Here is an 18,084-nt window from a genome sequence, read left to right on the forward strand (position 1 = left end):
ACAGGATGCAGTGAAGGACTCGCGTGGCTCTGTGTGCAAATACCATTTTCCACCAACGTATTATGTATAATATATAATACAATAACTGGACGTCGCCTATTTTTCATATTATTCATACGTTTTTTCCATTGCATAAAGGTATGCGCATTAGCCTTTTTGTCTTTCTGTGTGTGTCTGCTTGCTTGTGTGTCTGTGTGTGTGTGCCTGTGTGTGTGTGCCTGTGTGTGTGCCTGTGCCTGTGTGTGTGTGTGTGTGTGTGTGTGTGTGTGTGTGTGTGTGTGTGTGTGTGTGTGTGTGTGTGTGTGTGTGTGTGTGTGTGTGTGTGTGTGTGTGTGTGTGTGTGTGTGTGTGTGTGTGCCTGCTTGTGTGTGTGTCTACTTGTGTTTACATCTGTGTGTGTGTGTGTGTGTGTGTGTGCGCTCTGACTCTGCCCTCCCCCTCGGTGGGCTGCAGCTCACCGGACCCACTCTCGCTGCTTCTGGGTATAAATATTAATGCGGAGCTTAAAGTTGTGGGGAGAACTTTGCTCCTCAGGTTGTCGGGCTCCGCGGCGACTCCCCGCCGACTCCTGCAGCCAATTAAACAGGAAGTGAGCGTCAGATGATGCATCAGGAAACACACGGAACAAACTCCCTCGCTAACTTTGACTGTGTACGGCTCCAGCAGACACCCGCAGCAGCTCCGGGACGAGGAGGCGAGGATAAATCAATGCACCTCACCGAGGAGACATTTTAATTAGTCCTCTCCCAACAGAACCTGCACCTTTTGATACCGTTTGTTATAAACATAGAAAACGCTGCAATAAAGTTATTTTTTAAAAGATTACAAAAGATATGGGCACCTCACTGATCCCCCATAGGGGAAATTCAGGATTATTGATTAAATATCATTATTATGAATTTTCATAATTATTCATATTATTCAAATTTAAATGAATCTATTTGTAGACTGTAACAAACACATGTTCTATACAATTTGCAAGATTACATAAAAATAGAAAATCGAATTTACCTTGATTGAAATAAGGTTTTAGATCACCTTTTTAGATATTTTTATAATTTATAAAAAAATATATAATTTATTCATACACCCTTTTTCTTTCTTTTTTCAGAAATGATTTTCAATTATTTAAAGATCATACGAAGCTGCCCCACATCCAGGCAGCTGCCTCGTTTGCCTGGATCCGCTCCGTTCCCTCATAGCACGATCTGTAGTTCTGCTGCTGCAGGTGGAATAAGCCCTCGGCCGCTGTCACTCCCCTCCACCTAATTTTGGTTTTAGAACATCGCCCTCCACCCTCGCCACCGCCCCGATGTTTGGCACATACTGCATTGCCTGATCCACTAAACATTCCATGTAACCCGGACATTCATATTAGAGCGCTGCTGTCCAGACGGCCGGCTCCAGGCTCCAGGCTCCAGGCTCCAGGCTCCAGGCTCCAGGTTTAGGACTCTGATGTCAGGGACATCAGGCTCTCGGACTCATCTTTTGGCGCAAACAGAAGGGAAATGGACATTAGGTGCATTTTTATGAGCTGCTGTGGTGATAATCATCAGCGCTGACGTCCATTCCATTACCCTGAATGACATGAAAGAACTTTTATGTCGGATTTCTCTGCTTTACATCTCAAACATTGACTTTCGCCGCCCTCCCTCGGTGTGTCTACATTCCATCTCCCGTGTGTATTTAAATCACGTCGCGCTCGGCCTCCTACGACACAGCCGTCCGCGGTATTCTCTTCAGTAATTGGGCAATTAAAAGAGCATTGCAGAACGCACAGTGCAATAAGACGCGGTGGCGTTGGTGCAGTGGTTCACCACGAGTCTCCGTGCGCAGGTCACACGGTGATCACTGCTTTGTAATATTGTTTATTAAAGGCACAAAAAAAATGAAAAATGAGTGTATGAAATGAAGGAAAATGACAGGAAATTAAAGGAAATGAAAAGGAAAAGAAAGGAAAAGAAAGGAAATGAAAGGAATGGAAAGGAAAGGAAAAGGAAAAGGAAAGGAAAAAGAAAGGAAAAGGAAAAGTAAAGGAAAAGGAAAAGGAAAGGAAAAAGAAAGGAAAGGAAAAAGAAAGGAAAAGGAAAAGTAAAGGGAAGGGAAAGGAAAGGAAAAGGGAAAGGAAAAGGAAAAGTAAAGGGAAGGGAAAGGAAAGGAAAGGAAAAGGAAAGGAAAAGGGAAAGGAATGGGTTTGAATGGACGCGAGAAAATCTTTGCCATGCACTCTTTCTCACTACATCATATTAGAATAAACTACTGATGAGTGATGTTGATGCACCCTCAGTAGAGGTGGGTAGTAACTAGTAACTAGTAGTATCTTGAAGTAACTAGCTGTATCTCGCTGTAACTAGTAGTATCTGGTAGTATCTACAGGTAACTTGTATTATCTAGAAGTAGCTAGTTGTAATTTGTAGTATCTAGGAGTAACTAGGAGTTACTCCTAGATACTACAAGTAACTCAAGTAACAAATAACTCTCTTTGTATTAGTCATTACACTCCATCTTCCCTCTCTCACGCTCTCCCACTTTCCCTCTCTCTCTCCATCTTTCCCCCTCTCTCTCTCCCTCTCCATCTTTTCCTCTCTTTCTCTCTCTCCATCTTTCCCCCTCTCTCTCCATCTTTTCCTCTCTTTCTCTCTCTCCATCTTTACCCCTCTCTCTCCCTCTCCATCTTTTCCTCTCTTTCTCTCTCTCCATCTTTCCCCCTCTCTCTCCATCTTTTCCTCTCTTTCTCTCTCTCCATCTTTCCCTCTCCCTTTCTCTCTCTCTCTCCCTCTCTCTCCATCTTTCCCTTTCTCTCTCTCCCCCTCTCTCCCTCTCTTCCTTTATCTCTCCCTCCCTTTCTCTCTCTCTCCATCTTTCCCTCTGTCTTCCTCTCTCTCTTTCTCTCCATCTTTCCCTCCCTCTCTCTCTCTCTCTTTTTCTCCATCTTTCCCGCCCTCTCTCTATCTCTCTCCCTCTCTCCCTCTCTCCATCTTTCCCAGGCTGTTCTTCTGCCGCAGAAAATGTAATTAATTATCTGTGAAAAAATAACTTTCTTTTATAATTACTTATCGTATGAAGTCTCCACACACACACACGCACGCACGCACACACACACACACACACGTATGCAGATCCACTTATATGCATTCACACACACACAAAACTGCACAAGCACACACACAAACGTATACATATACGCTGACACAAGTACATGCACGCAGCACACACACACACACACATACTGTACGTGCACATACACACACATGCATGCACATGCACTGACTTTCACATACACACTTGCGCACGCGCACAAACACACACAGGCCTACAGTTGGACGGTGCAGTAATTATTGTCGACACCACACGCACACGCACACGCACACACACACACCCACACCCACACACACACACACACACACACACACACACACACCCCTCCTCCTCGCTCAGCACACAGTACTTTCTCATACCGAGCCCTGACATTTCCACTTCAGTAACTGATTTATTCAGAAGTTTGTTTCAACCAAATAAGATGGAGGATGAAACTGTCAACAGTTAAAAGAAAAACAAACAAAAAAAACAAAAAAAACCCAGTCACGTGACGTGGGTGTGTGGAACTGAAACCCGGCGCCGGCGCCTCTGTCTGATTTTTGGTTTTTCCCTCTGAATGAGTCGTTTGGAAAGCGTACGTGAAGCACGTTGGAGTAACTGCGGGGCCTCCGCCTTAAAACGTCCGTTTAAAGGCGGAGGCTTTCAAACGCCGACGGTGCCCGAGGCGGCGCGCGAAGCGGGCGTCACAATTGGCGCCGAACGCTCGTGGTTTTTGTTCTGTCGTGGCGGCGGCGTTTGAACGCCAAAGCGGGCGCGGTGTCACCGCTCACTCCGCCTTTGTTTGTTTGTTGGAAGATTGAGGTAAAAAAAATAGATATATCACGGTGACTTCTCTTTTATCTGTGTGTGTGTGTGTGTGTGTGTGTGTGTGTGTGTGTGTGTGTGTGTGTGTGTGTGTGTGTGTGTGTGTGTGTGTGTGTGTGTGTGTGTGTGAGCGTTTCTCCCACGCTGCCGCCAGCGGCGACGTGGAACCCCATCAGAAGAAGGTGGAGTTCGATCCGGGAGACCGGATCCAATGGAAGCAACATCCGTTGGAGCCGTGTTTCTGGCTCCAGGGAATCCACCGAATGAGGGTTTATATGGTTTATAAATGGAGATGGAGCCTGGTGGTGCTGGAAATGGGGTGGAGGCGGAATCTGATTCTGGTTGAAACCCGGTGGCGCTAGGAGCTGAAACCGGTGGAGATGGAGCCTGGTGCTGATGGAGATGGGTTGGAGGCAGAATCTGATACTGGTGGAGATGCAGCCTGATACTGGTGGAGATGGGGTGGAGGCAGAATCTGAAACCGGTGGAGATGGAGCCTGGTGCTGATGGAGATGGGATGGAGGCGGAATCTGATTCTGGTTGAAATGGGGTGGAGGTAGGAGGTGGTACTGGTGATGGGGCCTGATATTAAAGGAGCTGGAGCCTGATACAGATGGAGATGGGGTGGAGGCAGAATCTGATACTGGTGGAGATGGAGCCTGGTGCCGATGGAGATGGGGTGGAGGCGGAATCTGATGCTGGCGGAGATGGAGCCTGGCACTAGTGGAAATGGGGTGGAGGCGGAATCTGATTCTGTTTGAAATGGGGTGGAGGTAGGAGCTGGTGCTAGGGATGGGGCCTGATATTGATGGAGATGGAGCCTGATACTGGTGGAGATAGGCTGGAGGCAGAATCTGAAACCTGTGGAGATGGAGCCTGGTGCTGATGGAGACGGGGTGGAGGCGGAATCTGATACTGGTGGAGATGGAGCCTGGTAATGATGGAGATGGGGTGGAGGCAGAATCTGATACTGGTGGAGATGCAGCCTGATACTGGTGGAGATGGGGTGGGGGCAGAATCTGAAACCGGTGGAGATGGAGCCTGGCGCCGATGGAGATGGGGCGGAGGTAGGTGATGATGCCGGTGGTTGATGGACTGGAGGTGGGATCTAGTGCTGGTGGAGACGGGGTGGAGGAGGAGAAGCTTTCTATGTGGGTGTTGTATGTATGTACTGTACATATGTAGGTGTTATACATCCTCCCCAGCGCCACCCGGGCGACGGCTCCACCCTTTTGGAAGCTTCAGCTCCAGTTGTTTTGGTTTTAATTCCGTTTTTTTTCTCCCCCCTCGTCCAATTTTCTGCATCGCTTCAATAGAAAGCTCTCGGGCGGCGGCGCAGACGTTCCCAAACATTCAACACTCCTTTTCTCCAGCCGAGACGGTTCCTCCCGCCGGGAGACCCGCGAGAGCTTTACCCGCTCGTGTCGGCGTGGCGACGGGTGTGGGGGAGCGCTGGAGGCTTGGCGTTGCCGGCCTCTGCCTCCGCCCGCAGAGTTTCCTGCCGGGAGCGGCGGCAGCGGGCAGATGGAGGGAGGCGTGCTCGCCGGGAGGCTCGTCCGCAAAATTGCCACCGGCGGAGGAAGCGCTTTCGGGGCCCCCAGTCAGGCAAAGGTTCGGCGGCGCCGCGTTTCAAAGGGGGCGAGGCCCCATCCGGCCGCAGGGGGGCGGGGCTCCGACAAGGCAGAATTCAGCTTCATGCAAACGAGCGGCGGCGGGCGGGGATGGGCTCACAATGGCGCTGATCCTGGAATTGGACGCCGGCGCCACCGTGCGTCGTCCACGATTAGATTTTTTTTAAGGAAAACACGTCGATAAAACAGGAAACACCTCATTTTATGCTTTTTCCAACGAGGACGATCCCTTATTCTAACGGAGGCCGAGGTTATTTACGTCGTCTTTTGGGGAGGTGCTTAAACAGCTCCACCGTTTTGGGGGAAAAAAAAAAAGTGCCCAATCTGTGGATGGATCATGTATATTACATATGGAAAGGGGGAGGAGTTTGAAATGTTTGCCACGCCCACAAACACCGGGCGCACAGAAGCCCCGTCGCCGTGGCGTCACCGCGGCATTAAGGTGCAAATACCACGACACAGAGGGACATTCCCGCGTTCTTTCCGAGTCTTTCTGAGTGTTTGCGCTTGTACTTAAAGTATTACTGTTTTCTGATGTAACAGAGCCCGTAATACTTCATAAAGTACTAGCAAACCTTCATTTCTGCAGATGACGCTGATATGGAGCTGATGACTCATTGATGCAGTTTGATGGAGGCGCTCGCTCATTAAAGTCACATGACCTGATCCTAACTCTGGTGGAGTAAACGTTTAAGGTCCATGGAACAGAATATATACTTAAGGAAGTACAGATACATGAAAAATACTTGTAAAGTACTTGTACTTTGTTTTTTTCCACCAGCAGCAATTGCTTTAAACCCTCTGGAGTCCTGGTCGTTGCAGTTTTAACCCTAAATAAACTGTCTTACCCTGAATGCATGGAGCCATGTTTCACAGCACAAACGGGGTTTGGAGTCTGATTTATCATTTTGTCAGTATCTTTATGCCAGCAGCCAAAATATGCAAGAAAAAATAGAGATGTAGTAAATCTATCAACAACCTTGGAGCCTGGGCTTTGAAGCCTTGGCTCAACTCATCATATCAAAGATATTTTTCAACACAAGATTTGTATAAATAAATAAATATATATATATATATATATATATATATATATATATATATATATATATATATATATATTTTTTTTTTTTTTTTTAATAATGTTTAGAATCTGCATTTTCACCAGGTTTCCTCGACTTGTTTCTGGGAGTGACGAGTTCATCTGGGGTTTGTTCAATTTATGCACATTGGAGGTACGCAAAATATCAAATACTTTATATGAGGTTTTCTATTGTCTCATTATGAAATAACAGGAGACATTTTGTCACTTGTTGGGTCAAAGCTCATATCTGAAGTCATTGTTTTCTTGTAAGATGCAATCTATAAATGAACAAAGGGCACAGGTTGATGTAATCCAAACAAACGCTTTTTCTTGCTGCACGGCGAAGTACACTCAATGACATGAAAAATATAGTAAAAAAATATAAATTATATTTATATATATAATTTTTCCACTTGAGTTAGTGGTAAAATGTCTCCATCCATCGAAAGCATTCCTTGTTAGCGCTTTCATTTCACACACAACACCGGGAACCTTCCTCCACACACAACATTAACCAAATTAATGAGATGCCGTGCGACGCTGGTTGGCGGCGGCCATATGGTGACCCCCGTCCCCCAGACACCACACCTCCGCTAATTTGTCCTATTAATTATTTGACAGAACAATGATGCTAATTACGGTGGGAGAGGAGGGTCCCCGCTGGGCCCCCGGCGCGCAGGTATTAAACGCAGCGGAAGACGCGCGCCTCCATCGGTCGGCCGGTGCAGGCGCCGTGGGGCCACGGGACGGGACGTTGGGGGACCCAGGGCGGCGTCCCACATTTGCTTCGTGTGCCCTGTGTGGGGCGGGAGCAGCGCACCTCGTCGTGTTTCCATCCCCCGGTTAAACGACCCGGGCGCCCACCTCGACTTTTTTTTACCGGGCGTAGATACTCAAAGGGCGGTCGGGAGTTATCATCAGGTGATAAGAATAAAAATACAAAGAAATGGGATATAGTATAACCGTAAAAATGTACCAAGAAATAGGAAATGTGCCGAATGGCTGCTCCCCATAAAGTGCCGGTTTAAAAAAAAAAGTTTCAAATCTACGATATTTTAACCAAAGAATAGAGACGGATTCTTTATTCATTGCAGTGTGACAGCAGCTCACATCAAAACAATCGCCAATAATAAAGTAATACAACTGCTCCCGCCCCACACGCGCCACACCAAGCAGACGTGGGACGCCGCCCTGGGTCCCCCAACGTCCCGTCCCGCGGCCCCGGGTCGCCTGCACCGGCCGACCGATGGAGGCGCGGCGTCTTCCGCTGCGTTTAATACCTGCAAAAAAAGTGGAATAAAAGCGGAATAAAGCAAACTGCTTTATTCCACTGGAGCTGCTCCATATTCTCTGCCACGCGATCGTTTCAATTAAGAACGTTCAATTACCTGTTGAACAAAAGCACGTTGCTTATCAGACCGAACAAAAAACAACTAAATAACAACGACACAAAAAACGACACAGCAACCACACCGCCCGCCTCCTCCCGCCCCTCGGGTGGAGCCGTCCTGCAGATTAGTGGAACGGACGTTGTTGTGGCTTCCCCTTCTTCTTCTGGGCGAGGGAAACACAAAAACACACACGTGGTTTTCGCTGCATTATCCGGCGCTGTGCGGTGAACGGCGGATTAAGCGACGGGGCGGAGGGTCCCCTCCGCCCGGGCCCCCGACCGGGGCCCCCGCGCTCACCGCCGGGGTTGGAGGTGATGGATGGGGCTCATCCCTATTCAGGGACCCGAGGAGTCGGCGGCACGTTGTTATTTCAGCAAAGTGGAGAAAGTGGACGTGGTGGATGGATGAGAGATGCCCTCTCTCCCTCTCTCTCTCCCTCGCTCTCTCTCTCTCTCTCTCTCTCTCTCTCTCTCTCTCTCTCTCTCTCTCTCTCTCTCGCTCGCTCGCTCGCTCGCTCGCTCTCTCTCTCTTACTCTCTCTCTCTCTCTCCCCCCCTCTCTCTCTCTTACTCTCTCTCTCTCTCCCCCCCCCCCCCCTCTCTCTCTCTCTCTCTCTCTCTCTCTCTCTCTCCCTCACTCGCTCTCTCTCTCTCTCTCTCTCTCTCTCGCTCTCTCTCTCTCTCTCTCCCTCGCTCTCTCGCTCCTCCTGTGTCGGGCCTTGTCAAGCATCCATCTGCCGTGTCAGTGGTGATTAAACGGAGTTAATGTTGCCAAGGTCCCGACTCCACTGGAGTGGGTGTTTTACTGGCTTCATGGAAGGATGGAGGGATGGATGGAGGGATAGAAGATAGATGGGTAAAATGCACGGATGGAGCGATAAAATGATATATACTGTAGGCAGGTGGGTGGATGGAGCGATAGAAAGACAGGTAAAATGGATGGGCAGATGTAATGTTACATAGGTATTTTCTCTCTTACATCCCTTTCTCTCTATTCACCACTCCCCTCTTTCATCCCTCCCTCTCTCCAGACCCTCTTCCACCCCTCTCCATCTCCATCCCCCCCTCTCTCCCTCTCTCCATCCCTCTCCATCTCCATCCCCTCTCCCCCTCGCTCTATCTCCTCTCTGTCTGTCTCCCATTCCTCGCCCCATCTCTCTATCTCCTCTCTCTCTCTCTCAATCCCTCTCTCTTTTTCCATCCCTCTTTTCCTCTCTCCACCTCTCTCCATCCCTCCCTCTCTCTATCTCCTCTCTCTCTCTATCTCTCTCCCCCTTGGTCTTGCTCTCTCTTTCCATTCCTCTCTCCGTCTCTCTCTCCATTCCTCCCTATCCATCCCTCCCTCCCTCTCTCTCTTATTTATAAACCTCCACCCATTTCCCCTTTTGCGCCACACTCCATTTTTAACCACGCATCCGCCCTTCATCCATTCAGTTTCTTTGTTTCCCCTTTTCATGCTCCGTCCATCTCTCCTCCTATACTATAAGCCTCCCTCCCTCCCTCCCTCTCTCTCTCTCTCTCTCTCGGTCTCTCCCTCCCTCCCTCCCCCTCTCTCTCTCTCCCTCTCTCCCTCCCTCCCTCTCCCTCCCTCTCTCTCTCTCTCTCTCCCTCTCTCCCTCCCTCCCTCCCCCTCTCTCTCTCTCCCTCTCTCCCTCCCTCTCTCTCCCTCCCTCCCTCTCTCTCCCTCCCTCCCTCCCTCCCTCTCTCTCTATACCTCCTACTTAGCGTCTCTCCGTCTCTCCCATAACACTGCACCACATTTCATCCCGTCGTAGCAGCGATGATTAAACATTCATTTGATGGATGTCACAGCGAGTACTTCACTGAAACCAAAAGCCATAAATCCATGACTGCGACGGCGGCGGAGCGGAGGATCTTCCTGCCGTAGCTGGAGCAGCCGGAGCATCCGGGGAAGCCGGCTCCCCCGCTCCTCCCAGGGTTTCGGGTTTCCACCGAGTCGTCATTTCTTTTTCTACTTTTTTCGGGCGCTGAGCGTCCTGTGACGGCCCCCTTCCCTCCCCCCTGAATCTAAGGCCGTCGTTCCCCCGAGCCCAAGCCTCCTCCGCCGTCCTCGCCGCTGCCACCGCTCCTCCCTCCCCGTCGCGCGCCGCGTCGCCAATCGTTCCCCATTTCGGAAAACGATTGCCGCGTTTCCAAACTCCCTAATTCCCTGACAGCCCCTCGCATCGATTCGTCCTCTTCCACCGCTTGGAAACCCAGCCGTGCCGGGCGTTCTGCCGATCGCAGCCCAAGGTGAGCCCCACCGGGGTCTCCCGTTCGCCGCGGCAACTTTTCGGGGTGAATCGGCGAGCGATTTGGTGGGATGTGACTCAAACGGCGACGCCCGACGTGTGTTTCCCTCAGGTTAAAACATTTGCACTTGTAGTCTCATTACACCTGAGTCGATCGATGGGAATCGATGAGTAACTGAGAGCGAGGGATCCATGGAGGCGTCGGAACCCGTGGAACGCTGCTGCTTGTCGTCGCGGTCGGGATTTGGGGTTTTTCCGCTCTGTCCGTGGTCTCGCCGATGGCTCCGTACTCCTGACGCGGCGAGTGCTATGAAGCCGGTATACGATGAGATCAAACTGCTCTTCTCGGTTCAAATAAGTCTCTATCGGTCACCGAGTCAGGTGGGCGGCGGTCAGACTGTGGAGGCGGTCATTTTGTGACCTAACTGTGAATACCCTGAAAGCTGAGCGACCAGCCCAAATCAGCTCCTACCTGAAACAAAATCCACTATGTTCATGGCGGGAGCGAAGGGGCTCCAAAGCAGGAAATGACAAAAATTCTGTGGCGAACGTGTTCTTTACAGAATGCACGTTTGATCGCATGCTTCCGCAGGTAGAAACCAGCGTCGCTTAACCCAGATTTAGCGGAACCAGATTCTTGCTCTGATCCGGGTAAATAACAAGGGATATCGATTTTTGTTTCCGGCGGAGTTGAAATAAAGCACTTGGATTGATTGAGGAACTGTTTTCAGGTCAAGCGAACACAGCTTCTCCCCGAAGATCCATGAGGTTTGTCTGTACAGGAGGATAGATTTGTGGCGTCTGGTGGGAGTGGATGTCGGAGCGGTTCGGAGCAGCAGTGTGTGTTCACAGAGAACAGCGTGTTTATATTCCACAGAGGAAATACGAGGTATTCAACATATAACATAAAACATATACTGCCATTCTCCTCTGCTCTGCCTCTGTGTGTGTGTGTGTGTGTGTGTGTGTGTGTGTGTGTGTGTGTGTGTGTGTGTGTGTGTGTGTGTGTGTGTGTGTGTGTGTGTGTGTGTGTGTGTGTGTGTGTGTGTGTGTGTGTGTGTGTGCGCGCGCGCGCGCGCGTACACGTGCACAACGTGCATGTATTGTTGAAGCTCATCTCGTTGATTTGCTTGCACTCATGCAACCTTACACCTGCAATACCTCATGTGTCCACTGGGCATTTGACAGCGATAGATTACATTTCCAGCGGAACCTGATTGGCTCATAACAGGAATGTGGGATGGAATGAGATCGGCCTAAAACACCGCAAAACTCAGATTTGCATCAAAAACATAAACTCATTATAGTTTATCTGTGGGTGGAGTGCATCCGCTCTATGCATGGGTCGGTGGTGTGCACTATAGGGCCGGGCGACATATCGTAAGAAGTTCAATAACCTTGCATGCATCGTAAATATCTGAGGAAAGCATCAATAGACATCCCCAAAATATTATCAAATTAGCGATATCGTGGCTTTCGTCCAAAAATATTCAAATTTGCCAGTGTCGCACTGTATTAGTGCATTGTCTGCAGTGTAAGTGTGTGTGTGTGTGTGTGTGTGTGTGTGTGTTTGCTCCGAGGTCAACCAGCCTTCACACCCTCTGCTCCCTCGTGTTGCTTGCATCAGACTGGTTGTGCCTTCAGCAGCGGCTTATCTCCAGGGGGTGGATCGCACCGCTCAGTTTGGGTCCAATCCTTCGTCTCATTTAACCTCCCCAAACTACAGTAATTCAACTACTGTGTGTGTGTGTGTGCGTGTGTGCGTGTGTGCGTGCGTGCGTGCGTGCGTGCGTGCGTGCGTGCGTGCGTGCGTGCGTGCGTGCGTGCGTGCGTGTGTGTGGGCTGCACGCCTCCGGGCCCAGAGGAATGGAGCTGCCAGCTCGAGCAGAGCTGGCGGCCAAACGTCCCTCAGAGGAGAGCGTATCTGAAAGGCTCTGGCTGTTTGTTCTGAAGTGGCTGGACTCCATTTAAAACCACAGACTATGAAGGACACTGATCAAATATGCGTCGGGGCCAGAGTCACAAGCACGCTATTAAAGCCGGATTTAACCGAGCTTTTTCATGTAAAGCGCCATGAAAGAAAAAAAAGAATAGTGAGCGATGTTGCCGGAGCCGTCCGCCTGCTCTGCTGGGAGGCTTCCCACCGCGGGGAGCGCGGTCGATGCCGGCGCCACGTTACGTGATCGTCGTGGCCGATCTGGCATGAGCTGTCATCCGTGTGTGTGTGTGTGTAAAAGACTCAAAATCTGTCTCTGTACCATCCCAATTGGCCGGGTCACCATTCGACCAAACATGTTTTGTCTTTTATCAGTCTTTCCAAAATCCTTTGGTGTGTGTGCGCGTCAGAACCTCAAACCGGCACGGCAATTTTCAACAGCCATTGAGATTGTGCGCCTGCGCGGGTGGGGGTGGCGGGGGAGGGGGGGGGGGGGGGCCTGGGCGAAGCCAAAGAAAGCGACGGGTCGGTCAGGTGCGGCCTCGGAACGGTGTCGACCGACGAGGGTCCGGTCGGTGTGGGGAGCCGACGCTGCACGGACGACGCCGGTGGCGAGCTGCACGGCGGCCATGTTTGTTTTTGGGGTCAAAACATCCCGAGGTGTTTCGCCTTTGGCGGCGAAGATACGTTCCGGCGAGGGGCGGCGCAACGCAAAACTGCCTCCCTCTGTAGATTGGTGCTTCTCGGGGACGGCGGTCGTCATGCGTGCCGCGCGGAAGAGACCGAAAATTTGCGCTGAAACCTCCGTTCGTCCGTCTCCTGAGGGCAGGGGGCCCCGGGACACTCCCCTGTTGAGTTTCTCCATTTGGAAAGTTTGGACGCCGCCCTTGGATTACCCAGAAGTCCTTGCGTCGCCAGCGAGGCCACATCCAAACCCAATATTCTCAGGGTTGAAAGTGTGTCCAACGCTCTATTCGGGAACAATGTGGTTGTTGCAATGTGTTCCCCATGTGTCCAGCCGGGCTTGTTGTGCACGGCAATGCACAGGAGGCTGGATTAGAATCGGCATGGCAACCGGAGGAATGACTGGCCGCGTCGCAAAAGGGCGTCGGGAAGCGGCGGGGCGAGGCGGAAGCAGCGCTCGTTCCCGGCCCACGCAGTGATTTTCCAATTTTCTCCACCCTTTCAAGCGCCAACCACACGTTCAGTTCCACCAAAAATAAAGGTGGAGGACGCTTGGCAGCTCGCTTTTAATGTGAGGAGGGATTTTCGCGGGGGGAGGCGTGGTGTTGGGAAGCGTCGGCGCCGCCGTTCCGGACCTGCGGGCGTCCGTGCGGCCGGGGAAAAACCGCCTCAAGCTTGTTGAGCGTCGGCGTTCGCGGCGTCTGGAACCCCTCTCTCCGGTTGAAGGAGGCCGAGGACGTCCCGGTGTCGGGGACTAGACGGGGAGCGGGTGGTGCAGAGGGGCTAACGGAGCCTCGTTGTCGGAGCGCCGCGGCCGGTAAAGGCCCCGGAGCCGACGGGGACGTGAATCATGGTAATTGGCTCTTGTCGCGGCGGAGGACAAACAACATCCATTAACAGAGCGGCGCTGCTCTGGCTTTAGTGTACTACCGTCACCGGATGTATTCATCACGCTGACACTCGTTTGTTCCCGTTACGCCGTGCGGATCATCGACGGACGTCTCATTTGCACCAAAACTCTGGGAATTTGGTCAGATCGAGTTGGAATCCTATTGGGAAATTAAACCCTGATTTATCCAAGGAGATATATGTGGATATATATATATATAAACAGTATATATATACAGTATATATATATATATATATATAATGTATATATATATATATATATACATACTTTTGTTCTCAAATAGTTTTCAGACCAAAAATATTAGATCTACATTATCTGTCTGTCTGTCTGTCCGTCTATTATCTATCTATCTATCCGTCCATCCATCTATCTATCTACAGTATCTCTCTCTGTCTGTCTCTGTCTCTCTCTCATTCTAATCTGAGCACCTCCTCAGTGCGTGCATGTACTACGTGCTGGGTGACTATTTGCGTATTAACAGTGTGTGCGTTGGCGTGGCGTGTCCACCTGTGTGCCAGGGCGCGTCCAAGGAAAGTGCCTCTGCGGGCGTGGTCCGTGTGGCGGGCGGCGAGGGGAACATTGCCGCTGATCCCCGCCCGATCCTCCGCCCGAGCACCGCGCGCTCCGCCTCCGCGCTCCGCCTGGTCGTGTTTACTCCGACGTCTCCTCCCGGAGGCGGAGAGGCATCTTTTTCAACGTGAGAGCCGTAATTACTGACGGACAACAGCAAAGATTAATGTAGAGTGAAGACGGACATCGAAACGTCTCCTGTCGCCCCGCGGCCGATCCGCCCCTCGCCTCAACAGGAAGAGCTCTATCAAACGCCTTGGGTTAGGGGACCGTGCAAGGGTTAGAATCTGAGCCCGGAGCCTGCCGCGGCAACGCCAGTGGTTGCCGCCCGGCGGGAATGACGCTCGAGCTATCCCTCGGCACGGGATGGGTTGTAGGTTGGATTAACCCGGGAGTCTCATCCGTCAAACGACGGAGACAACGACACAGATGAACATCAAGGGATTGTGGAGTGTCCCTTTCACGCCGTACTAAGTGATTCAGAGAGTGTTTTCACTCGGGCGGAGAGAGGGGGAACCCCTCTTCAGGTACCTCTTTACACGTGCTGCCGTACTTCTGAACCACTTCACGTCCCTCCCCTGGAGCTACGGCGGCACATCTCTGCGCACACCTCTCTCGCACCGCGGGGCTCGCTGCTTTTTAGGGCCGCGCTTCAATTTTCGGCTAATGATGTGATTTAAAAAAAAAAAAAAAAAAAAAAAAAAAAAAAAGACGTAAAAGGTTCGAACATAAGAGGAAAAATCGCTCATGTTGACTAATCTGCGTTTCTGGAGCATCCGGAGTTTCCCGGAGCCATGGGGGAATAAACACATACTGTGGGCGTTGAAAGGCGACGTTTTCCACAGGGTTGCGTGAAATGTACTTCTGGATTAATAAGCACCATTCTTCTCCTTTTATCCACATATTGGATGAGTTTATCCGTCGCAAACAATTTTCTTTTTTTCTCGTAACTGTTTATGGTACCCAGCTTCCTTATAGACCACTTCACGCATGTTTTGGTTTCAGTTTTTTATTATATAGATATCTTTACCTTGTTAATCCGCCTTCTACTCTATTTCGGCACCCTGCAACACAACAGTGTTCCCTTGGGCCTGACAACGCTCTACCTTATCTCTCTTATTGTCATTCCGGTCCGGCTTATCGGCCCACTGCTGCCACTTTGAAGGAGCACATTGTTAGGAACGAACTGTAACTGCCCATCCTCTAACGTTTGGTCCTCCTCTACTTTGTGATTGTTCGGCAGAGGCGTGCGACGGTCCGCTGGTGTCCAATCTGCAGCCGTCGTCCTTCAGAAGCTCCTCCCAGCTGTCAAGCAGCCACGGACCGGGTTTCGCCAAACTCAACAGGCGGGAAGGTAAGACGACGGCACCAAACTGCCGACCTCCACCTGGGATAAGAGGGCGTGGCATGGGTCTCATTTCCAGGTTGGACGTCGCTACGACTTAACAGAACGCGGCAGACGAGCACCGGTCTAGGTTGGGCCCAGATGTTGAATTCTCCCCCAAAATATGTGTTGAAAATGGAATTTGTCACGTCTAAAAATCTGAATGAATCATTATGAATGTACGAAAACTCAACCAATCTCAGCTGGTATGAGCTGCCGGTGTGCATCTTTCACTTCAGCCCCCAAAATACTTATTGTGTGTTTTCAATAAATGTCTGAATTTGATGCTGGAATGAAATTGACCACTAAAGCGGGAGCACTAAGGGAGGGGCCGTTTTTAGGTGGTGTGAACAAACAAATATTTAGTCATCCTTCCTTTTAACCATCAACTGAAAATGCACATTCGATTTCATTTTTATTTAGACTTGTTTTTCTGAAATAAGCACAAAACTTTGCCAATGCTATGATTTCATGCAACACCCACCAAAAAATGATCTCTATGCAAAGACTTTAATAACTGTGAGGAATTTAATTCTCTACCCAAGGCAAATCCACTGATCGCAATAACTGATGCATTACAATAAATTTAATTCGGTGCTAAATGTAGTGTTAAACCACAGCAGAGCCAGGCGTGTTTCAGTGTGTGGGCCTGTTCATTTTGCACTTCAATGTCTTTATCATTATCGTTTTCAGCTTTTTATTTCCATGCTTTTAATCGTCCTTGCTTTTATGCGGTATCTTCTGTGCCTGATGTAAAGCACTTTGAATTGCTCTTGTCTACGAAACGTGCTGCACTAAATAAACAACTGCAGGAAATTCATAGGCTAAATATAATTTAGACTAAGAGCTGTAGAAAAACCTTTTTTTTTTTTTTCAAGCGAGACTTTTGCTTTAACTTCTTTTTTACCTTAAAATAACAGCTTGAAAATCCTTTTGATGGTACACTGACTGGAGAATGGTGCCTCTTTCATTCGGCACAACGTCACTTCCTTGATGTGGCTCTGGTAGTGAATGAATAAATAAAAAAATGGTTATAATAATAAATTAAATATAAACTTGTCGATCAAACTGTAAACAGTAAAAATTGCTCATACAAAATGCAGCTGCTCCATCCCCCTCACAACTGAGAGTGGCCAGCGGTGCGCCTGGCGCCAGGCATCTCAGCCTGCGCACGCCGGCCCTCACTTTCATTGTGCCACGGCGTTTTATTTCACCCTCGTGCGTGCGAGCCGATCTGCCAGGGCGTGCACGTCTGGTACCTACACCGGAAGCAGGGGGGGTGATCCACCGCGCCCGTCGGCCTCCGGGGGACCCGTGGGTGATAGCTCGCTGAAGCAGGAGGTCTGTGCAAGGGCCACTGTAACGTAGGTGTACATTATAACATCTGCGTTTTTAACAATCTGCTTTCACACATGCACTGAAACCCTGAAATGATCCGGACATTACCCAGGGGAGCTGTATGTGTGAACGCAAATGTGCGAATACTTTGACCCGAACCTTACCCGGCCAGCACCCTAGTACAAAGTCCAGGTAATGTACGATGGAGCGGTTTGTGTGAACGTAGCAGGTGATTGGCTGGATCATTCGCAGCGAGCGAGTGGGTGCGGCGCATGTTGATGACGTCTCTGTCATGCACCAGTTATGTTACCTCCATGCGGATCTTTGTGCAGGGAGCGTAGATGCTTCGTACTCCTTTTTTGCTTTCCTTTATATTCCTTTCCGCTCTTTCGTTTATATTGCGGCTACGTCCAAATACATGGAGTATCAACGCAAAAAAAGCCCAACTAATGATAAGTCTGTTGCCTCCTCCCCCCCTCATCTAAACCAAACAAATTATTTCCAGGTAGTTTAAACACATCTGACACGGACAATCTCTGGTTTGTTGCTACATGTGTTAAAGGGTTAATCCGGACAATGTTTGGATAATCAGGTTTAGACTTTACCTGGACAACGTCGAGAGTGCATGTGTGCTATAGACTGTTATTGGAACGTGACCAATAAGGGAACATAGATCTCCACCAATCTGTCAGATTGGTGGAGATCTATACTAAGGTATCTAATGTTGCCATAGTGACGGTTAATGGAAGTTTCTGGGTTACAGCACGTCAGTCTTTCCCACTGAGTAGTAAGTATTATTATTGTATAGTCTGAGATGACTGAAAAAATTGATAAGATGATAAGATTGAACCGTTCCGGTAGGGTTGATATTGGGTTCCGTAAATATAACAAAATGTCGTCTGCATATAAACTGATTTGGTTTATATGCGATGGCGATAAAGATGGGGAATAGTAAAGGTGAGAGCGGACATCCTTGTCTTGTGCCACGTTGTAGAGTGAAACTCTC

General features: G+C 49.8%; 1 protein-coding gene across 1 annotated transcript in view; it reads left to right on the forward strand.

Annotated features, from left to right (window-relative positions):
* The window catches only part of LOC307237749 (contactin-associated protein-like 4), a gene marked incomplete at both ends in the record, with an annotated part of 153,711 nt that overhangs the window by 12,984 nt on the left and 122,643 nt on the right, over nt 1-18,084 (forward strand). The window contains one exon of the mRNA XM_080010513.1: nt 15,600-15,710. Within this exon, the coding sequence (XP_079866639.1) occupies nt 15,600-15,710 (111 nt within the window). The remainder of the gene's footprint in view (nt 1-15,599; nt 15,711-18,084) is intronic.

Source organism: Zeus faber, assembly GCF_960531495.2.
Source record: "Zeus faber genome assembly, chromosome: 12".
Classification (NCBI taxonomy): domain Eukaryota; kingdom Metazoa; phylum Chordata; class Actinopteri; order Zeiformes; family Zeidae; genus Zeus; species Zeus faber.